This window comes from Marmota flaviventris, chromosome 10, assembly GCF_047511675.1.
Source record: "Marmota flaviventris isolate mMarFla1 chromosome 10, mMarFla1.hap1, whole genome shotgun sequence".
Lineage (NCBI taxonomy): Eukaryota > Metazoa > Chordata > Mammalia > Rodentia > Sciuridae > Marmota > Marmota flaviventris.
The window spans coordinates 118,392,523-118,414,901 of record NC_092507.1 but is presented as its reverse complement, the minus strand read 5'-3'; the positions used below and the strand labels follow the sequence as shown (position 1 = coordinate 118,414,901).

At 54.2% G+C, this 22,379-nt stretch overlaps 1 protein-coding gene across 2 annotated transcripts; it reads left to right on the top strand.

Annotated features, from left to right (window-relative positions):
• Nucleotides 1-459: 459 nt before the first annotated feature.
• Nucleotides 460-21,731, top strand: Lmna (lamin A/C). 2 transcript variants are annotated; one of them, XM_027920856.2, is made up of 12 exons: nt 460-1,046; nt 13,767-13,923; nt 15,454-15,579; nt 15,852-16,022; nt 16,225-16,350; nt 16,896-17,116; nt 17,213-17,438; nt 18,385-18,492; nt 18,587-18,706; nt 19,319-19,408; nt 20,160-20,429; nt 20,734-21,731. In XM_027920856.2, the coding sequence occupies exons 1-12, from the start codon at nt 691-693 to the stop codon at nt 20,758-20,760; spliced, it is 1,998 nt and encodes a 665-aa protein (XP_027776657.2). In that variant the 5' UTR covers nt 460-690; the 3' UTR covers nt 20,761-21,731. The 2 variants fall into 2 exon arrangements, with proteins under 2 accessions (XP_027776657.2, XP_071474451.1); XM_071618350.1 differs by lacking the exons at nt 460-1,046; nt 13,767-13,923; nt 15,454-15,579 and having other exon boundaries at nt 15,877-16,022; nt 16,865-17,116.
• The last annotated feature ends 648 nt before the right edge of the window (nt 21,732-22,379 follow it).

The window sequence follows — 22,379 nt, the reverse complement described above, 5'->3', positions numbered from 1 at the left end:
CACATGAGGAGGGGGGGTAGAGGTGACTCACTATTACTACTGGGAGACAAGGGGAGCCAGTGGAGGAAGAGTGAGTGAGTCACTTCGACGGGCACCAGCTTCAGCCCTATCCCCACTTTCTCGCTCCCTCTCCCTGCCTGGCCCCTCCCTTGCTTTGCACCCGCTTCCCCTCCTCGACACCGCTGCCCTTTGCCCACCCACTCTCGTCCCTTGGCTCTGCCCTCTACCCCTGAAGGCCTGAGGCAGTGGGGGGCAAGCTTAGAAGTGAGATCGCTGAGCAGGCAGTAACCAAGACTGCGAGCCCCAGGCAGACCAGGCGCTCTGGAGAGGGTGGAGCCCGACTCTGCCACAGCCCGGCGATTCGTGCCCCTCCTCACCATTCCCGCCCCCGCCTCTGTGGGTAGGTAGATTGCCCTTTAAGAGCGGTAGGCCCGCCCCCTGTGGGGAGGACCTATTAGAGCCCTGGCCCGGGCGCCGGTGACTCAGTGTTCGCGGGAGCGCCGCATCTGCACCAGCCAACCCAGACCCGCAGGTCCGACAGCGCCCGGCCCAGATCTCACGCCTGCCAGGAGCCAGCGGAGAGCCAGCCACCCGGCGCGCTCCGCCCCTGAGCAGTCTCTGTCCTTCGTCCGAACCCCTAGCCCTTCCCGGGACCCCTGCCCTGCGGGCAGCGCTGCCACCCTGCCGGCCATGGAGACCCCGTCCCAGCGGCGCGCCACCCGCAGTGGGGCGCAGGCCGGTTCTACTCCGCTGTCGCCCACTCGTATCACCCGGCTGCAGGAGAAGGAGGACCTGCAGGAGCTCAATGACCGGCTGGCCGTCTACATCGACCGTGTGCGCTCTCTGGAGACGGAGAACGCGGGGCTGCGCCTTCGCATCACCGAGTCTGAAGAGGTGGTCAGCCGCGAGGTGTCCGGCATCAAAGCCGCCTATGAGGCCGAGCTGGGGGATGCCCGCAAGACCCTCGACTCGGTGGCCAAGGAGCGCGCCCGCCTACAGCTGGAGCTGAGCAAAGTGCGCGAGGAGTTTAAGGAGCTCAAAGCGCGGTGAGTGAGGCCAGGTGGCGGCGTGCCGGGCGCAGAGTGCAGAGGGCGGACGGACCGGCACCCTTGGCCGAGTCCAGGAAGGGAGCCGGAGGGCGCTGGGCAGCTGACAACTTTGCTATATAGTCTCCTCCCTCCCCGGAACTGCCCAGCGGGCGACTGGCAGTGCCAAGAGGAATTGTCAGACCCGGACAGAAAGGAAAGGGGTCTCTGGGAGAGGGTAGGAATGTAAGGAATAATGGGGGCACTGGGGTTAAGCAGGGGCCCGCGACAGGGCCGCATTCTGTTAGGGTAGGATTTGACATCCATTTGGAGCCTGAGGGAGGGGCTTAACCAGCACAGAACTGGCCTTGCCAGGTATCGGAACTCTGGGCACTTAGACCAGGTTGGAATAGGTAGGTCCTGTTAGAAGTTTCTTGGTAGTCCTGGCACTGTGCCAGTTTCGCCCAGGCTTACTCTGAACACATGATTTCCACTGAGAAAGGTCCCAAGCCGGCATCTGTCCAGTGATACTGGACCCCTTCCCCAAGCAGCACAGTGGAGGCCATTTGGCATGACCTTTTCCTGGGTTCTTTTTAGCATTGGGAAGCTCTCCTCCACTCCTAGCATGTCTGGGACCTTTCTTGGACTCTGAGGCCTACCAGAACAGCTCCAGGAGATCAGCTCCCCCGCAGCTCCCACAGCCTTTGGCCTGTCTGGCCCAGGAATGCAAAGGAGGGAGGGAGGCCAAGGGCAGAGGCTCCTGGCACAGGAAGTTGTATTATGCCCAGGTCTGGGATAACCCTCCTCTTGGCCCTGTGCCTGGCTTCTCCAAGGGTTAGGGGCTCTGTCTTTCCCTCCCTCTTCAGGGTGAACCACTTTTATTTCCCAGTCAAGTCAGAACAGTCTGCTCTGGCCCATCCTATCAGCTGCTGACGTTTTGATCTTTGCTTTATTAAACGGCTGGAATACAGTGACACTTTTGAAATCCAGCCGTTGGGATCTTCAGGCCACTCCCACTTCACCCATCCCAGCCCCACCCTACCACACCCTACTTGACTCCACCTTCTTTTCTAAAAGGGCCTTGGGGGAGCCTGGATGCTTAGGCCCTCTTCTTCCAGCCCCCAATAATTTGGGTCTCCTGGGTCCTATATGAAGATCCAGACCAAAGAGCATTGAAGGTGCTTGGACATCCCTGGGGGGCTGATTGATGGCTTTGACTTCCACTCCTTCTCTCCATTTGCATGGTCTTCTCCAAACTCATGCCCTTCCCAGAACCCCTCTAGGTGGTGCCATGCAGATCCATCAGTCTCCTGAGGGATGGATCAAAATTGCCTGGAAAGATGGGTTCAACCTTTATTTCTGTCCAAGCGGATAACCTGTCTTTTCCATTAGTAACATGAACAACAGATAAGGAACCCCACTGAGTTAGTGTTCTACTCTAGTCCACTCAACTACCAACCCCTGCCTCCTGCTTTCAGATTCCTACGAAGGACATTCTTAGCAGATCTGGGGAAAACACTGATTGGGGAACAGGACCATTGGAGTCTACAGCCTCTTGTGCTCAGATAGCCACGACAGTCTGACTCCAGTCTCATGGTGCAGCTGTCCAGGCCTGGGACACCAGGCGGGTGTGTGCCCACGTGGGGTGGGGTGGGGGTGGTGTGTGTACTTGTTATATTTAGCCACCTGACTCTTTTCTCCCCCACTGATCCTAACTAGGGAGGTTGGGCTTCCGGAAATGGGAGGTGGGTTTGCACACCTGGATCTCTGGGGTGTGGGAGGTGGGGTAGAGGAAAAAGGGGACTCAGACTGGGGGTGTCTATCCACTTATATATCTTTAATAGGAAGAGCCAGGATTCCTATTCTTCTTTTTTTTTTTTTAATCTTCTGTGCTCAGGTTGATGTGGAGAAATGGCCAGAATGAAGAGTTGAGGGCAGGGGTTGTCCCAACTCCTCCCACCAAAGCCTAGAAAGAAGATGTTGTCTGGTTTAATATTTAATTAGAGCTTAGAGGTCAGGGCCAGATTTGGAATTGGGATGCTGAGCAGTCTGTGGTGATCCTTGGCCCAGCCTCAGCACCTCACCCTCAGCACCTCAAGTACCCCCACAAGTTTGGAACCCATTCTTGCTGTGCTGGGTTATAGGTACCAAGAAAAAATATTTTCCCAAACACACACACACACACACACACACACACACTCACTCACTTTCTATTCTGGAACCCATGGTATTTGGACGCCTCAGTTTGCAGAGAATGGAAAGACTGAAAGCCCCAGCAAAAGCCCACCTGGGGTCCAGGCTCAGAACTGGGCCCCACCCCAGGCCAGACAGCTGGGTGGATGACTCAGATGCTATCCCCCTCTCCCCCTCCCTCCCACCCTGGTGACTTTACAGGAGACAGGGTGGAGACAGCAGATGTCTTAAAGGGGAGGGATGGGGGCCTAAATGTCTGCATCTGTACCCCTCTGCATCCTGGTGTCCCTTTCCTGCCTCTTTCCTTAGACTCTGGTGGTGTCTGGGTCCAGAACTCTGGACAGTCACTATGGACAAGCAGTTAGCATGCAGAGCTGATTCTGGAGTTGTTGCCTTGGGCTGCCGACAGTGCAGGGTCTTTGACTTCTCATGAGGAACTGTTGGAGGAAGACTGAGTCAGAAATGGGGAGATCCCAGGCCCACAAAGCAGAAGCACCTCTTCCCCTCCTGAGGCCCTCGTGCTCTACAATTTCCTGGATTGCCTGCCTCTTGTGGCCCCAATGCGGACGGGCAGGGAGAAGGAGGTTGAGGTACTTACGGGTTCTGATCAAGATAAGCACAGCAAAGGCCATAGAGGTGCCCATATTCCCAGGGATGATAGGTCAGGGCTTAACTCAGGCTCTCTGACTTCTAGTTGAATACTCTTCCCATTAAACCTCGCTTCTCTAACTTGGGGGACAGGTTGGAGATCTGGGGGATAAGGTAAGGAATGGTGATTGAGACTCCTGCAGCATGGAGAGTCTGCCCTGAGGCCAGTGATCCCTTAATGTCCTTCAGTCCTGTCAGGGCATGTGAACACTTTGTCAATAGCCTTTGTCTCAGACTGTACCTGGAAGGACCCAGGATCCTGCCAGGCCATAGATCATGAGACAGTCAGAGCTCTAGGAGCCTGATGATTTCTGTTTTGAGCCTGTCTAAGGACTTGTCATGGGAATTGTCTACCTGGATGGGAAGGGCACAGCCATTAGGTTAATGGGGATGGGGGTCTTTGAGCATGCATTGCCCTTACCCTTATGTAATTGTGCCTCCTGATGTTACCTCTCCCAGCTACCCTCAGCCTTGCCCACATTCTGATTGAAAGGGCAAGAAGGTACAGTTCAAGGGCTAAAAAGTACTTAAAGAGCCCAAGGGAAACAGGAAAATCTTTTTTCTTTTGTATGGGGAATTGAACTCAGGGGCATTTAACCACTGAGCCACATCCCCAGCCCTTTATTGAATTTTATTTAGAGACAGGCTCTCACTGAGTTGCTTAGAGCCTCAATAAGTTGCTGAGGCTGGCTTTGAACTCTCAATCCTCCTGCCTCAGCCTCCTGAGCCACTGGGATTACAGGTGTGTGCCACTGCACCTGGCTGAGAATCATTGCTTTTTTTTTTTTTTTTTTTTGGTACTGGGGATTGAACTCACTCAACCACTGAGCCACATCCTCAGCCCTATTTTGTATTTTATTTAGAGACAGGGTCTCACTGAGTTGCTTAGCACCTCACTTTTGCTGAGGGTGGCTATGAACCTGCAAGCCTTAGCCTCCTAAATCACTGGGGTTACAGGCGTGCGTTACCACGCCCGCCAGCTGAGAATCATTTCTTAATAGGGCCTCCTAACGCCTGCCTCTCTGGGAGTTTGAGACTACATGGGATGTGCCCATTGCCCCCACTCATAATCCCTCCAGTGATTCAGAGCTCAGGATCAGGGACAGCTGGGGTGACAACTGGTAGGAGATGTCTTCACCTACCAACTGTGCTCTCTGCTCTTTTCCCCCTTGCCTCCTTCCTCCCCAGCCCCTCACCAATTCTAGCAGCTGTGGCAGACAAAACCAAGTCTAGGGACAGTTCCTCCTATCATCTCCTTGGCCTCCAGTAGAGGGGTGACACAAGCCAAGCTGTAATATCTTAGAGACCTCAGGATCTCCTATCCCTTAGTAAGAAGCTAGGTGGTCCACCAACAAAACGGCATGTAATATAAAGCTGCAGAAACAGCCCTGGACCTCAGTGTCCCTAGTTCTAGGATTGGCCCTACGTATAAATTGGCATGTGACCTTGAACTAATCTCTTTTCTCTGGATTTCCCTAGCTATAAAAGAGGGGATTATAGCAAAAGGTCTCCAGAGATCCCTTAGGTCCCTAAGTAGTACAGTGACCCACAAAGTGAGAAAATAGTCCTCTAAAATACCAAGCTTTTCAGCTGGGCACAGAGGGTCATTTCTGTAATCCCAGAGGCTCGGGAGGTTGAGGCAGGAGGATTGCAAGTTCAAAACCAGCCTCAGTAATGGTGAGGTGCTAAGCAACTCAGCAAGACCCTGGCTCTAAATAAAATACAAAAAAGGCCTGAGGATGTGGCTCAGGGGTCAAGTGCTCCTGAATTCAATCCCCAGTACCAAAAAAAAAAAAAAAAAAAAAAAAAACAACAAGTTATTCATAGAAAGATCAAATATAATCAATGTGAATATAATTAATAGTCAGTGCTATTCTCAGTAGAAATTTTCCCATAAGCAGTGGAATTAAAAAGACTAGTATTCTTCTCTATGTCCCAAAGAGAGTGTGTTAGAAATGGTTAACTATTGTGACATTACCCTCTTGGCGTGTTCTTTGTTTTCATTACTAGTAGGAAAGTACAATTCGTTTTCAGTGCCTCTCCTTCATGACAGTGGAAAGGGCTGTATCATGTAGCAAGACAGGGACAGTCGGCACTGGAATGACTCCCTTTGACTGACTTGTGTAGAGGCTAGAAAAGAGGTCCTAGGAAGGCAGGACTGCTACCCAGAGCTGGCCAGGATTACACAGCACAGGCCTGGAGCCCAGGGAGGTGCATGGTGACCTTGACCTGCCTACCTTCCTCCCTTCTTTCACCCAACTGGCTCCCCCATCCTGAGGCTGGGCTGTGAGGAGGTTTTGGCCCTTCCTAATGCCTTTAGAAAAGGGACAGAGTTTGGAAAGGGGGCTCTTCCCACCCTGCTGTCTAGTTGTGGGAGAGGAAGCCGGAATCCCGCCTGCCAGGAATAATTCTGGCTGTGATCCCAGGCCCAGCAGGGGAGCTGAGTCACTGTAGAGGGCAGAGTGTAGAGAGGACAGGAGACCCAAGGCTTATCCAGTCAGGCAAGAAAAGTCTGAGAGGTGGCCTGTCCTTGAGAACTAAGTTCAAATTTCAGCAAGAAGGACAATTGTACCTGGGTGTGGTGGCGCATACCTGTAATCCCAGCAGCTCAGGAGGCTGAGGCAGGAGGATCATGAGTTCAAAGCCAGTCTCAGAAACTTAGTGAGGACTTAAGCAACTTAATGAGAGGAGCCTGTCTCCAAATAAAATATAAAAAGGAGGTGCTGGGGTTTTTGCTCAGTGGTAGAGCGCTCACCTAGCACATGCGAGGCCCTGGGTTTGATCCTCACCACCACATAAAAATAAATGAAATAAAAGTATCATGTCCAACTACAACTAAAAAATAATTTTAAAAAATTTTATGTAAAGAGCTGGGGATGTGGTTCAGTGGTTAAGCGCCCCTGGGTTCAATCTCTGGTACCCCCAAAAAAGACAATGGTAGGTACGTTTTGTGGGGACAAGTGGAGGGGAATGGGATACATGAGACCCTTCAGGGTTGGTCAGGGTTTTGAGATTCTTCCCTCAGGGGGTCTGGCCTCTGGGCAGTGGAGAGAAGGCTCTCTGGGGATGGGAAAGCTCGCCCTTCTTCCCTTCTTCCCTGGTGCTGCCGCCCCCTGCTGGCTGGGAGAGAGCACTGCATCGTCCCAGGCTTAGTAGGAATGTGGCGGGACCAGACCATCTAGGTCCTCCCAGACTTCCTCTCCTGACGTTGGGGTGGGGCTCCTACACCCAGCCAGGGCTTTCAGGGTTAATAACCAAGCACCACCAGACAGAGGGGCTAATAAGTCCCAAGAAGGAACTGCTGAGTTGATTTTTTGTGCGGATCCCCTAAGTGCCCCACCCTGGGACCAGTAGCTTCCCTTCTTCCCCACAGGGGAAAGGGAGACACAACAGGGACATTCTGACTTTCTTAGGCCATCTTTCCCCTCTTCCCTGCGTCTGTTTCTTTTGGTCTATCCCCAGGCCCCACCCTTGCATTTTTATGACAACATAGGAATGGCTTTTGGAGCGTTGGTCCAGGAAGATGGAAAGTGGAGTTTGACACAGAACTTTGCAGTGTTGGTTTCTGAGGAAGCCAGCCCTGCCTGTTACCCAGGACCCCAGAGCTCTGGCCTCTGGCCCCAGGCTTCTCCCCCTCTGTACAATGCCACGTTGATACACCCAGCAGCTGTGACTCAGGTCTGGCCCCCTGCCAGGCCCAGCGCCTCTGCTGGAGTTGTGTCTGAACATGTCAACAGGCCTCCTATCCCTGCTCTTAGCACTAGCGCCCCCCAGACCAGCTCCTCCCTCTGCCTGGAATTAAGACCGACTTTGTCTTGGGAGAGGACAACTGGGAGCCTGGCTGCTCAGGAAGGGGATCTGAGCATATTTGGCTGGTGTCACACCCAAAAGAGGCATGTGGAAACTGAGCCTTACCAGCTGTGGCTCACACGTGCCGTGTGGGGAGATCAGAGGTGGTCCATGCACGGGCCCTGCCATGCATGTGTTTTCCAGGTTTAAGACATCCAGAGCTTAGAAAGAAAAGAAAAGGAACACATCCAGGGCTGGGGTTGTAGCTCAGTGGTAGAGCACTTACCTAACATGTGTGAGGCACTGGTTCGATCCTCAGCACCACATAATTAAATAAAGTAAAGGTGTTGTGTCCATCTACCATTGAGAATGAATGAAAAGAAAGACATCCAGAATTTCACAGGTAAAGTCCGGGAGAGGCTCAAGAAGCCTCTAAGTCCCTGGAACACCTGCCCCCTCTCAGTTCCTCTTTTTAAGATCTCCTTTCCAGAGAGGACTGGCATCTCTGATGCCAAGGTGGGGAAGCTGGCTGCCCACATTCTGCCCTTACTTGAGAGTGGTCACTGACCCACAGACCAGCCAAGAAAACAGCAGCGGTTCCCTTGGTTACCTCTGGTGGCTGCACATGGCTGAGGGTTTGGGTAATGTTTGAGGGTGGTTGGGAGTGACAGATTCACTAGGCCTCTGTCACCCTGACTGGGGTGTCTCCCAGCAATGGAGTCAAAGGTTGACATGCCTCCCAGGCTATGTTCCTGTCGGCACAGCCTGCTCTTTTCTTTCTTTTTCTTTTTTGGTGTTAGGGATGGAGCCCAGGGCCTTGGGCACGTTAAGCAGGTACTCTACCGCTGAGCTACACCCCCAGCCCCAACATGCCATTTTCTGTGCTCTGTCCCTGTCTGCTGTGAGTCTCCTCAGGTGACTCAGTGGACAGATTATTAGTATCTGACCCTACCCTCTCCAGGCCTTAGTTTCCTTAACTGTAAAAGTACAGGAATTGTTCCAGAGGGTCCCTCTAAAAGCCCTGAGCACATGAAACATTTAGTCTCAGGGCATTCAGGGGAGGTCAGAAAAATCCCCAGACCCCATAGGTAAAACAGCATGTGAAATCAGCAGGGCTGGGCTCTGCTAGGTGGAGCTCCACTGAGGTGTGTGTGGGGGGGAATGGGTGTGGAAGAGGGGGCTGGGAGAGAGGGCAAACTACACTGAGAAGAGTTCCTGGAGCAAACTCCAATTTGGGTGGGTCAAACATATAAACTTTTCTATATTGAATATACATTATAATATGTCTATGTAAAAAATTTTAAAAATAAAAAAGGAATTGCCAGGCGCTGCACGGCCCAGGCCTGGGATCCCAGTTACTTGGGAGGGTGAAGCAGGAAGATTGCAAGTTCGAGGTCAGCCTCAGCAACTTAGGGAAACCCTGTTTCAAAAAATAAAAAGGAAGAAAAAAGAAAAGCAAAAGGGCTGAGGATGTAGCTCAGTAGTAGAGCACACCCCCCCCAAAAAAAAAAAAAAAAAAGAATTTACTGTTTTGTTAATGAGAAGGGCAAACGAGAGGGGTGACAGAGACAGGCATGCAGGCTGGGCGAGGGCAACACTTAGGGAGACCTGGCGCCCAGGGCCCTCACGGCCTGCCCAGCCGCAGGGGTCGCCCTGGCCCGGGAGGCAGGAAATGCCCTTGCTCTCGCCCCCCCGCCCCTGCCTCCCCCCCAGACAGAAGCCGCGCAGCCCGGCCATGGGGAACTCGGAGGGCAGGTGAGGCCCCAGCGGTGGGCCCAGGAGCCGCCGGGCCTGACCCCGCCGCCTCCCTCCGGGCCTTCCCGCCCACTAACTATTTTTAGCCCCCGTGAGGGCGGCCCCCGTCTGGCCGGGAGGAAGCTGGCCTCTCTCTCCGCCCAGCGCGTCGCCCCCAGCAACCGGGCCCAACAGGCCGCTGCCGGCCGCCTGCCATATCTGGCCGCGCTGGGCCGAGGAGAGCGGCTCCGGCTCCGTGGGCGGCTCCGCGCCTGGCCGGGTGCCGCAGCGTCTCTCTCCGCTCAGCGACTGAGAGCCCGGCCTGCAGCCGCCCGCAGCCTGGGCCTAGCGGACCGCCCGGCCTCAGCCCCGGCCTGCTGTCCCCTCCCCGCCGCCCGCCCTCGCGGCCCTGCCCTGTCTCTGCCAACCGTGGGATGAGTTAAACAGGATGCCCAGCCCGCCTTGCCCCCAGAGGCTGCTGGAAGGCGGCGTGAGAGCGAAGAGCTGGCCCTCCGTGCCTGCTACCTGGCCTGCGACCAGGCCCCCTGTGAGCACTAGAGGATTTCCCGACCCCAGCCCTGGTATTGTCTGCCTGGGCATGAGTCACCTGAGGAGCCCAGGCTCCCACCCACTCCCAGCTGCCCTGACCTGCTCCACCCTTTCCTCCCTGCCTGTCCAGCACAGGGAAGATGGCACTCAGCATGCACCCAGCTTGCTTTCTGCCACCCCCAATGGACGGGGGCCTGGCAGCACCACCACCCGGGGACTGAATATGTGCCTTTTCCCCGCTAGATCCAAAGCCCTTTCCTAGGAAGAAAATGGTGTTTGGTGGTGGACAGGCAGGCCTAGGGAGGAGGGAGGGGAGGCTGGGTTGGGTCCTACCCCCAGCCAGCTCTCGGGTGTGTGCATGTGGCTCTCTGGCTGCAGAGCTCCTGAGGTCTGAGTCATGAGCTCATGGGCGATAGTGGCTTCTTCCCCACAGATGGGATCTCCCCAAGCCTGACTAAGAAACCACAGAGGCCCTTTCTTGCTTCCCTCTCTTTGCTCGTGGTTTCCCCCCATCTGCAGGGCGTGTCTTAGTTCTAATCGCCTCTCTTTCTGGTGCTAGTCAGAACCTCCAGGAGAGAAAGGGAAATGGCTCCCTTAATTTAGTTGGAAACCAATATATTAGAGCACTTGCGGAATCAGCACAGCAGCCATTTGGCAATTGCTGTGTACAGGCTGCAGGACCCTGGACCCATCTCTCTGCCTCAGTTTCTGTAACTGCATAGCTAGAATGTCTATCTCACAGGGAGCTGTGAAGATTAAATGAGGTGATACTGTAATATTTAGAGAAGTGCTTAGTACATAATAAGCTCTACATAAGTGTTTGCTATTACAATAATGCAACACATAATAATGTGTTTATCAAAGACTGGCCACATACGTGAACAAGGGTGGTTCTACCACTGTCCTATAAGATTATATTGATAATCTAGTGACATTGTAGCTTAGTTTGCGTAAGTAAATTCTATGATGTTCACACAATGACAAAATTGCCTAATGATACATCTTTCAGAACATAACCCCATCATTAAGTGATGTGTGACATGACTCTATATTATTATTTTTGCTGTACTAGGATTGCTCTACCACTGAGCTACATCCAAAGCTGTTTTTATTCAATATTTTTGAGACAAAGTCTCACTAAGTTGCCCAGGCTGGCCTCAAAGTTGCAATCCTCCTGCCTCAGCCTCTCAAGTAGCTGGAATTATAGGCATGTGCCAACCACACCTGACTGACTGTACATTATTACCACCACCGCCACCTTTGGGAACAACAGAAGGAAGTAAAAAGGTTAGACTTAAAACACAGAAAAGGAAAAAGAGGGCTGGGATTGTAGCTCAGTAGTAGAGCACTTGCCTAGCAAGTGTGAGGTACTAGGTTCCATCCTTAGCACCACTTAAAAATAAATAAAGGTATTGTGTCCATCTACAACCCCCCCCCAAAAAAAAAAAAAAATATATATATATATATGAAAGGAAAAAGAACAAAGCAACCGTGTGCCTGTTCGATTATAAGACCAGAGGGCAGGAACCAGGAACCATGCATCTCCATTTTCCTCAGCCAGTGTTTGCCAGGTACTTCCAAGGAAAGGGTATTTCCAAGGTGAACCTCAGGAGCTCCCCCTCTGCCATCTGAGGAGGTCTTGGAGCCAGGACTAGGAGGAGATGACTTTGAGATACCGTGTGAAAGTGTCTTTCCTGCCTTCTTGCCTCTCCCTGTTCAGGTTGGCCCTGTCCGAGGGGCATTTTGTGGTGGGGAGGGCTGTCTTCTCCATTCTCTCTAGCCTTGTGACTTGGGAAAGCAGTGAGATGGAGGAGGAGGAGTCCCAAACCAGTGGCCAGGATAGACTGGAACAGTATCCCTGAAGTGCTTGCAGTGTTTGACACTGGGTCATCTACCTTCTTCTTCTGTCCCTTATCTGTACAAGCAGGATGCTGAGTTGAGCCGAGACTAAGCTGGTTCTCTAATTTTTTTTTGTACTGGGGATTGAACCCAGGGGCCCTCTAGCACTGAGCTGCATCCCCAGCCCTTTTATTTTCTGAGACACAGTCTTGCTAAGTTGCCTTGAACTTGCAGTCCACCTGCCTCAGCCTCCCGAGTCACTGCTATTACAGGAGTGTACTGTCCACCAGCTGGTTCTCTAAATTCTGGGAGTCTCTCCATAGAGCCAGCTGCAGCCCTGGCCTTCGGGGTAGAAAGGTCTCTTCTGGGAGGCCCCTGCCAGCCTGGGAGCAGCCCCAGGAGCTCTGAGTCTAGGTCTGCTGTGTTGCTTCATTTACCAGGAGTTTTTCTTCATCCTCCCTCCTCCCCCTGCAGCTGCCTCAGCTTCGGAAAAGTTCTGAAGTCATGGAAAGTTGGGGCTGTGCTCCCAGCCAGGGGCTGGGCCGGATGGCAGCCAAAACCTGAGCTGGGTTTTGACTTTATTTTTAGCTTTTCAGGCTGAGAGGGAGGAGAGGAGACATCCTCTGGTCTAGAGGGCCTCTTTTTGCAGGAGACAGACACTGTTGCCTTGAACAGTCTGTTCTGAGGGGTGGATGGAGCAAGCGCACGGGCAACTCCCCTGCCCCTCTGGGTGTCCCTCTATCTCCATCCCACCCAGTGGAGCCCAGTTAGAGGGGAGCGACTCCTTATTTGGAATCTCCCAAGTGTCTTCTCCCTTCACAGCTTCTGCAAGTCCCCTCTCTCCTGCTTCAGAGTGAATTTGCTGGGTTGTGTGGAGCTTAGGGCTTTCGTGGCAGGAAAAAGTTTGTTAGCAGGGCTGTTCTCCTTGCTGGGTAGGTTTTTCCTGACTGCCTATGTCTCTTTTTCCTTTCTCCTGTCTGCCCTGGTGGGCCTGTGCTTGAGGGAAAAATAAAAAATAAAGAAATTTAGAAATGAAAGCAGATGCATTACATATGGCAGCTGACCAGGCTCTTGGATCGGCACGTCTGGAAAGTTCTTGGGTTCCCCAGAGCCTCCAAAGAACCTAGGACCTCTGTACTTCTACAGTTCTTTGGCAGAAGTAATGAGGGGCCCAGGAGGTGCAGGAGCAGGGTTATTGGTTCTACCCAGAGCTTTGCCCCATTTGAGGAGCAGGATGCTCAAGGCTGGAGGGCAGATGGAACTGAAGGCTTGGGAGCCGCATCTGGGGCCAGATGCCGAGGCTTGTGGGTAGATGAGTAGGGTTCAGCCTTCTCTCAGGGCTCCAGTGGAGGCTGGGACCTCCCCTATTCTGCCCAGATCAGTCTTGAGAGAGGAAAGGCCCAAATTTCCCCTCAAGGTCCTCGTCCCAGGTCTCCTGAGCTCTAACTGGACTTTCCTTTCCCATAGTCCCATGTGTATAAAAGGGTTAGGAGAAGGGACTGACAAGGTTGGGGCTCAAACTGAGGATTAGGTACACAAGGCCCAGGGCCAGGAGCCTAGTTGTCGGGTTCTTCCGAGGGAGGGAAGCTCAGGCAGAATGGAGAGTGGGTGTTATTCAGGGAGGGGAAAGTTAAGGCCCTGTGTGGGAAGGAGCAGGAGACAAAGATGCCCTGTCTCTTTTGGAAGGAATGGGAGGAGAGGGAAAAGCATTCATATCATGGGATCTAGCTTTGCCCTTAGCCCCAGGCACGTTCCTGAGCCCTGAGTCATGGGAAGGGTGGAGAGGAAGGAAAGGGGTTTTGGGGAACCTTGTGGGAGGTGGAAGCCCAGCCCCAGAGTCTGGCAATGTAAACAAACCTAAAGTAAGGACGCCCTCTCCTGGCAGTTAGGAGGACTGCAGAGCCAGCCCCATGGGCTGACCTCTTGGGAACCCGGCCCTCACCATGGACCTGGATTCCTCTGAAACCCACTCTTCCCTCTTTTCTTTAGCAATACCAAGAAAGAGGGTGACTTGATGGCCGCCCAGGCCCGGCTCAAGGACCTGGAAGCTCTGCTGAACTCCAAGGAGGCTGCGCTGAGCACTGCTCTCAGTGAGAAACGCACGTTAGAGGGCGAGCTGCACGACCTTCGCGGGCAGGTGGCCAAGGTAGGACACGCTCCAGGGACCTCCTTTGACCCCCATCTGACACATGCACACTCATTCTTCCACCCTGGTCCCAGAGCTGTTCACTTGTACTAGTGTCACTTTGTCTGGCCAGACCATATTTGATCCTTCTTTGGCTGCTCCTGGGGTCAGTGAATTGAAAGTAATCCTCAATCCAATTGCAGTGGAGCTCATCTGAAATCCCAGCAGCTCGGGAGGCTGAGGCAGGAGGATCACAAGTTCAAAACCAGCCTCAGCAATTTAGTGAGGCCCTAAGCAACTTACTTAGCAAGGCCTTATTTCAAAATAAAAAATAAAAAGGGCTGGGGATGTGGCTCAGTGGTCCTGGGTTCCATCCCTGGTGCAAAAAAAAAAAAAAAAAAAAAGTAATCCACAAAACATTTCCATGTAACTTCGAACTTCGCAATGAACTGGCCCCGGATCCCCCCCCCCCCCAGTCTGGCCTTTCTGTGGCCAGCTCTTGACCTCTCTGGAGGAAAGGAGAAATGGAATAGACATCCACTATGGGACATGTTTAAAATGCTCTTCATATGTATGGTGGCCTTCACTTTCAAAACACTGCCATCCAACCTCTTCTCCAATTTTTCATGTTACAAACTAGGGACGGAATCGAAGAAGTGGCTTATTCCTAGTTCAGAGTCTCATCTGCTCAGAGCAGGGCCATCTGGACACTCTCCCTCCCAGGTCCCTCCACAGTACGCCACAAGAGACTATAGAGACTGCGAGAAGCCAGCAGGTCAACTCAAATCCAGGGCTAGACCCTCTTCTCCATGGGATCCTCCTCCAGTCCCAGCCTCCCTCAGTCTTCCCCTGCCATGCCAGCCTGAGCTTTCCAAAACGAATGTCCAGCCAGGTGGTCACCTGCTCTGACCTCTTCAGAGGCTCTTTTTATGGCAAATGAGAGCCACTCCTTTTTTTTCCCTTTCCACTCTAGGACCCAGGTATGCTTACCCACTGAGCCACATTCCCAGCCCTTTTAATTAATTAATTTATTTAAAAATATTTTTTAGTTGTAGATGGACACATGCCTTATTTATTTTTATGTGGTGCTGAGGATTGAACCCAGTGCCTCACACTTACAAGGCAAACGCTCCACCACTGAGCTACAGCCCCAGCCCCTATTTTTTTATTTTTATGTGGTGCTGAGGATCGAACGCAATTCCTCACACATGTGAGGCAAGCACTCTACCACCGAGCTACAACTCCAGCCTCTTTATTTTTTTATCTTGAGACAGGGGTCTTACTAAGTTTCTGAGGGCCTCGCTAAGTTGATGAGGTTGACTTCGAACTTGTGACCCTCCTGCCTCAGCCTCCCAAATCGCTGGTATCACAGGTGTGCACCACCACACCTTGTCGATCTTAGCATGACACCTCCAGGGGCATCCAAGGCCCTCACTTTCCCCAGGCCCTTCCTCATGTATAAAGGATGCCTGTGAAGAGCCACTGTTCAGCTTCTTTCCAGTTCTTGTGCTCTGAGACCCGTCTCTCTGAACTCTCCCCACTTCCTCTTAGCTTGAGGCAGCTCTTGGTGAGGCCAAAAAGCAACTTCAGGATGAGATGCTGCGGCGGGTGGATGCTGAGAACAGGCTGCAGACCCTCAAGGAGGAACTGGACTTCCAGAAGAACATCTACAGTGAGGTGGGACTGTGCTTCGTAGGCCAGGGGGCTGGGCTGGGGGGTGGCAGACACCGTCCTGGGGCTAGAGGGTAAGCTGTATGCAGAGCTCAGCTGGCTGAGTCCCCTGTATAGTGGACAGGGGTCAGGGATGGCCAGCACCAGCTCCCGAGTTAAAGTGGATCTGGCAGTGGCCTGTGGGTTAGGGCTGGTTGCAGAGCTCGGGCTTCTGGGTCTAAACTTCTAAGGGACCAGTTCTGATTTCAGTCTGTGTGTCCTTGATCCAACCTTTCTAGGAACTTCGTGAGACCAAGCGCCGCCATGAGACCCGGTTGGTGGAGATTGATAATGGGAAACAGCGTGAATTTGAGAGCCGGCTGGCAGATGCTCTGCAGGAGCTGCGCGCCCAGCATGAGGACCAGGTGGAACAGTACAAGAAGGAGCTGGAGAAGACCTATTCTGCCAAGGTGCCTGTCTCCCTGGTGCCCTCACTGCTCTGCCCCCACAGCCCACCCCTGCCTGCCCTGGGAGATGCCTCGGAGGACAGGCAGATGGTGGCAGGGAGCTCAGGGTGGCCCAGGACCTGGGGCTTCAGCAGTGATGCTGTCCTCAGGCCCCTCCTTCCGTCCTTCCCATCCCTGCAATCCTGACTCCGTGTGCTCCCTGCAGCTGGACAACGCCAGGCAGTCTGCTGAGAGGAACAGCAACCTGGTGGGGGCCGCCCACGAGGAGCTGCAGCAGTCGCGCATCCGCATCGACAGCCTCTCAGCCCAGCTCAGCCAGCTGCAGAAGCAGGTGATGCCCCGCTCACTCCTTCTGCCAGGGACCACTGGGCTGCGCAGATGTAGGGAGAAGCCCTGAAGAACATCACTTTCCTCATCTGTGAAATCGGGGTGAAGCTGGGTATGGTGACAGAACAGGCCCCCAGGACCACAGACTGGGAGGCAGGGTCTGGGATTTGGAGTCCCACGGCCTGTCCGCTGTTCTGGTTCTTTCTCTTCCCTTGCCTCCACTTCTTAGAAAATTCGTTTTGCCATTTGAAAATGGAGCCCATTCTTGTCCTCCCTGACTCACAGATCAGCCATAATACTCTGCAGCGTGAGGCATGAAAATCATCTGTATTATTTGGTAGAATAACAATGGCTGTGCCATGTGTGACGGGAGGAAATGGGCTCTGGCCTCAGAGCAAGAGATCGTAGTTAGATATTGGGAAGGACTTCCTGGTCACCACATTAGAACCTGCAATGAGTTCTGAACAGGGTCCTTGGTACCTCATGTCCCTCCCTCTCCATCCTTGAAGCCCTTGGAGGGTCACCAGACCCCTGCTTCCTCCACCCCAGCTGGCAGCCAAGGAGGCGAAGCTTCGGGACCTGGAGGACTCGCTGGCCCGGGAGCGGGACACGAGCCGGCGGCTGCTGGCAGAGAAGGAACGGGAGATGGCTGAAATGCGGGCGAGGATGCAGCAGCAGCTGGACGAATACCAGGAGCTGCTGGACATCAAGCTGGCCCTGGACATGGAGATCCACGCCTACCGCAAGCTCCTGGAGGGCGAGGAGGAGAGGTGGGTTGGGTCAAGTCAGGCGGTGCCAGCAAGTAGCTTCCGGCAGGCTTCCGCTCGCCCTGACCGCTAGTCCTCTTCGTTGTCTCCTTTCCCTAGGCTACGCCTGTCCCCCAGCCCCACCTCGCAGCGCACCCGTGGCCGTGCCTCCTCTCACTCATCCCAGACGCAGGGTGCGGGGAGCGTCACCAAAAAGCGCAAGCTGGAGTCCACTGCTGAGAGCCGCAGCAGCTTCTCCCAGCACGCTCGCACCAGCGGACGGGTGGCTGTGGAGGAGGTGGACGAGGAGGGCAAGTTTGTGCGGCTGCGCAACAAATCCAATGAGGTAGGCTCCCTGGATTGGGTCTAAGGTAACAGCTGGGTCCCACTCCTGGCTCCTGGACTTGATGGCTCTGAGACCTTGGGAACTTTATTTAACCGTGAAGAGAATCAGTCTCCTTATCAGTGAAATTGGGATGAAGCTGGTTATGGTGGTGCACACCTGTAATCCCAGAGACTCAGGAGGCTGAGACAGGAGGATCACAAGTTTGAGGCCAGTCTCAGCAATTTAGCAAGACCCAATCTAAAAAAAATAAAAAGGGCCAGGTGCAGTGGTGCCCCTCTGTAATCCTAGTTCCTCTGGAGGCTGAGGCAGGAGAATCACAAGTTCAAGCCAGTCTCAGCAACTTAGCAAGGCCCTAAGCAACTTAGTGAGTCCCTGTCTCAAAATAAAATATAAAAAGGGCCAGGGATATGGCTCAGCGACTAAGTTCAATTCCTGGTACCAAAAACCCACCAGCCAAACAAACAGAAAAGGGTTGGGGATGTTAGAGCACCCCTGGGCTCAATTCTCTAGTACCATTAAAAAAATAAAATAGGGGAAATAGTTACCCCTAAGTCTTTGAGCTGTTGGGAAGATGAAAGAAGAAGTATCAGTGTGCCTGGTACAGCTCAAGTTTCCACAGGGCACAGCTGTTATCCTTGGGGAGAAGGGCAGTGACTGGCCAGGGCAGAGGATGGAGGGACGGCCTGTGAATGTGGGTGGTAGCCGTTCTGCCTGGACTCTTTTTGTTTTATTTCGTCTTATTTTCGAGATGGGGGACTCACTATGTTGCCTGGGCTGGTTTTGAAGTCCTGGGCTCTAGCCATCCTCCTGCCTCAGCCTCCCGTAGCAGGATTTCAGGCACCACCACCACGACTCACCTGCTTGGGCCCTTGAACACGATAAACTCAAGAGCCCAGCTGAGCCTCTCCTTCCTTCCTTTCTCTCTCCTCTCCTCCCCTCCTGGCAGGACCAGTCCATGGGCAACTGGCAGATCAAGCGCCAGAATGGAGACGATCCCTTGCTGACTTACCGCTTCCCACCAAAGTTCACCCTGAAGGCTGGGCAGGTGGTGACGGTGAGTAGTAGGGAACTTGGGGCTCTGGTGTGGCCTTAGGTGGGGACGGGTTGGCCTGAGGACAGGAGTGCTAGAGTGAATTCTCTTTCCTCAGATCTGGGCTTCAGGAGCGGGAGCCACCCATAGCCCCCCTACCGACCTGGTGTGGAAAGCGCAGAACACCTGGGGCTGTGGGAACAGCCTGCGCACGGCTCTCATCAACTCCACTGGGGAAGTGAGTAGCTGGGGCTGGCCCCTTGCTGGAGGCGGCTTCCCTGGATAGGCCCCTAGGCGGCCCCCCAGGTGCTCAGAATGGGAGCCAGCTGTTCCCAACCCAAGGGGACCTATTCCGGCCACATCCCAGAGCTCTCTCTGGTGATAACCCAGTAGGCAAATAGATGAGGACACTGAGGCTCATCTGTGATTCGAGAGACAAAAGAGCCCGAGGAGAGGGAGCTGCCTTCCTGGGCTCTTGAGCTGCCAGGGAGTCCAAGTCATCTAGCCTCTCCTAGGTCTCCGTTGCCCAAGTCCTGGAGCCAGGCTGGAACTCGCCTGTGTTCACTGAGACCTGCCCTGGGCCTACCTCACTGGGCATGCCCAGCACGTTGGGTAGAAGTTACCAGCAAGTGTTGTTAAGGGCAGAGCCACATCCCTCCCCAGAGGGCTCAGCAGTGTCCACCTGGGACAGAAGCTGGTTCCTTAGCTCCCAACATCACAGAGGACAGAGTGAGCAGCGGAATGGATGAAGTCCAGGCCACAGGAAGGTTCCCCAAGGTCATTGTGGGTTGATATGCTCCCTCCCTGGCCCTCACCCCTGATGCTTGGGCCTGGTCCTGTGTCCCTGTAGGAGGTGGCTATGCGCAAGCTGGTGCGCTCAGTGACCGTGGTTGAGGACGATGAGGATGAGGATGGAGATGACCTGCTCCATCACCACCACGTGAGTGGCAGCCGCCGCTGAGGCCCCACCCACACTGGGCCACCCAGCCAGGCCTGGGGCAGCCTCTCCCTGCCTCCCTTGCCAAAGTCTTTTCATTAAAGAATGTTTTTGGAACTTCACTTGCTGCCCTGGCTTTTCTTCTCTCTCCTCCCTCTACTTGAACAGGGAGCCCAGGTGTCTGGGCGCCCTACTCTGGTAAGGAAGGGAGCGGGAACTTTCTGATGCCATGGAGTCTTCCCACGGGAGCAGTGGACAGGGGTCTGGATGTGTCTGCTGGGAAGGGGACAGGAGGACAGCGGTGGGGCACCCAGCCCCGCCTCTCTCCCCCACTCCTGCTGCATGCCTCTCCTCTCCTCCCTTCCCAGCCCTGCTGCATGCGTGTCCTCTCATTCCCCTCCATTCTCTGCAGAAATGTTTCCTCCTATTCTTGTCCCTCCCGTATTAGATTTTTTGCATGTCTGCCGCCCTCCAAGCTTGCTTTCCCCTCGCCCTTTTCCTTTTGATTTTAGGAGATTTAGAGGAGTCCAAACCATCTCTCTCTGTCCCCAGGTCTTTCTGACCCTCCTGCCCTTTCACATCCCTCTTCCCAGTCCCTGACCTCCCAAGTCCCTGTGGCCTTCGGCTCCCTGGGCACAGAACCCACCTTCCTGCCTGGTGACTGGGACCTTGTAGGAGCCCGGAGCCTGGGTGCTGGGCCCGAGCAGCCAGTCCCAGACTCGCCGTCCCGCCTGAGCCTTGTCTCCCTCCTCAGGGCTCCCACTGCAGCAGCTCGGGGGACCCCGCCGAGTACAACCTGCGCTCCCGTACTGTGCTGTGCGGGACGTGCGGGCAGCCGGCCGACAAGGCATCTGCCAGCGGCTCGGGAGCCCAGGTGGGCGGATCCATCTCCTCTGGCTCTTCCTCCTCCAGTGTCACAGTCACTCGCAGCTACCGCAGTGTGGGGGGCAGTGGGGGTGGCAGCTTCGGGGACAGCCTGGTCACCCGCTCCTACCTCCTGGGCAACTCCAGTCCCCGGACCCAGGTGAGTCATCCCTTTGCCTCCAGTTCCCCATAGGCATCCCTTCTTTCAACCTGGCCACTGAGGGTTAGGACAAGCGGAATCTCTGGGGGGGTGGACAGCCTTCTCTCCCGCAGCCCGGGGGAGCGGGAGCCTCCGCCCTGCAGCCCAAGTCCTAGACGCCCCATTCCTGCATCCTGCCCCTCCTGTCTGAGCCCCAGACGCGAGGGCAGGGGCAGGGCTAGAGTGTGAGGTTTGGGGGAGGCCACACCTGGGAAGGGCGTGTCCAGCAGCCGCGCTCACACCTGTCCACTCTCTTTCCTCTTAGAACGCCCAGAACTGCAGCATCATGTAATCTGGGACCCACCAGGCAGGGGTGGGGGCCGAGGCCACCTGCTTCCTCCTCACCTTATCCCCACCCCCTGCCCTGCACCTCATGGGAGCAGGCTTGAAGCCAAAGAAAAATACCCCCCTTGGTATTTTTTCTTCTGTATTTTGTTGTTTTGTTTTTCTAAGAGAAGTTATTTTCTACAGTGGTTTTATACTGAAGGAAAAACAAGCAAAAAAAAAAATGCCTCTATCTCAATCCTAATTTCTCCTCCATCCTTTCCCTGCTTCCAGGAAACTCTGTATCTGCCTTAAAACCAAAGAGGGCTTCCTCTAGGAGCCAAGGGAAAGGGGTGCTTTCACAGAACCTAGTTTCTGCTTTGCTGCCCTGGCTGCTGCCCCCACCCCGGGGATCCTATGACATGGTGCCTGAGAGGCAGGCTGGGAGTCTTCTCCACCAGTCAGCCTCCTCTGGACAGCTGTCCCACTGCCAGGCCAGCCTCAGAGAGAGAGAGAGAGAGAGAGAGAGAGAGAGAGAGAGAGAGGACAGCTGAGCCCGGCCTCCCCTGGTTCCACTACACTTGGCTGAGGCTCCTTCGCCTGCCCCATCCCCCAGTCCCTACCCCTGTCCCCAACCCCGGGGTGAACTGATTCTCCCAGGTACCAGCTGTGCTTGCTTTTTCTGTATTTTATTTAGACAAGAGATGGGAATGAGGTGGAAGGTAGAAGAAGAGGGAAGGAAGGTTAGTTTGAGACTAACTTCTCCCAGCTTAAGAGCCTTGGGTAGGCTCTGTCCAGTCACTGGAGGTCAAGGTCAAGTGGGGTGCAGGGAGGAGACAGAGGGAGCCTACTGGAAAGGGTGAGAGCCTGCTAGGGCCCACCACAGAGGAGGACGGTGAGGGGTAGAGGGTGGTTGGCAAACACTAAGAGCCTCTTGCCTCCCCATTGCCCATCTGCATCCCTTCTCTCCTCCCCAAATCAATACACTATTTGTTTCTATCCCTGACTCTCGTGTGGTCTTTGTTGGTGGGCGTCATCGTGTACACAAAGGGCTGCGTGGTGGCTGTGTCCTCATGTTCACTGCTGCCCAGCCTCACCCCTGCTCTGGGGGACAAGGAAGAGATAAAGTCCACAGAGCACCTGAGGGTCACACTCGGCACTCAGTGATGGCTGAGGGAAGCGGCTTTGACATAAGCGTCACCCATCCACAGGTGGCTCTCCCTCTGTGGATATCCCTCAGAGGGGCAGAGTCCAAAGGAGGGCATTTCGTTGCTTACTTCTTTCTTTCAACCAGCCAAGCACTGATCAAGCACCTTTGCCCTGAGCTGAGCATGAATGCAAAGACTTATGCCCACCTGGTCTGAGGGTGGCGTTATCTCGGGGCCAAAGGGCAAGGACAAGTGGGGAGGGAGAGAAGCTGGGTAAAAGGGCAATAGGGAGAAAGTAGGGCTGAGCTTGCAAACAAACAGTTAATGTCTCTTTCTAATTTCCAAAGCATTTCTGCAGGATCTCATTTGACCTCTATATTGTCCTGAGAGGTCGTTATTTTCCCCTTTGAAATGAAGACTCAGCAAACATACCTGAGGCCACACAGCTAGCAGGTGGCAGAGATCCCAAGGGTCTGACTGCAGACCTCTGCTCTTGTGA

Excerpts from the sequence above, each read along its gene's own strand:
- Lmna (XM_027920856.2), top strand. The coding sequence starts at position 691 with ATGGAGACCCCGTCCCAGCGGCGCGCCACCCGCAGTGGGGCGCAGGCC. Across the intron at positions 18,493-18,586 it reads AGGCTGGGCAGGTGGTGACG|ATCTGGGCTTCAGGAGCGGG; the intron begins GTGAGTAGTAGG and ends CTCTTTCCTCAG. Across the intron at positions 19,409-20,159 it reads ACCTGCTCCATCACCACCAC|GGCTCCCACTGCAGCAGCTC; the intron begins GTGAGTGGCAGC and ends CTCCCTCCTCAG.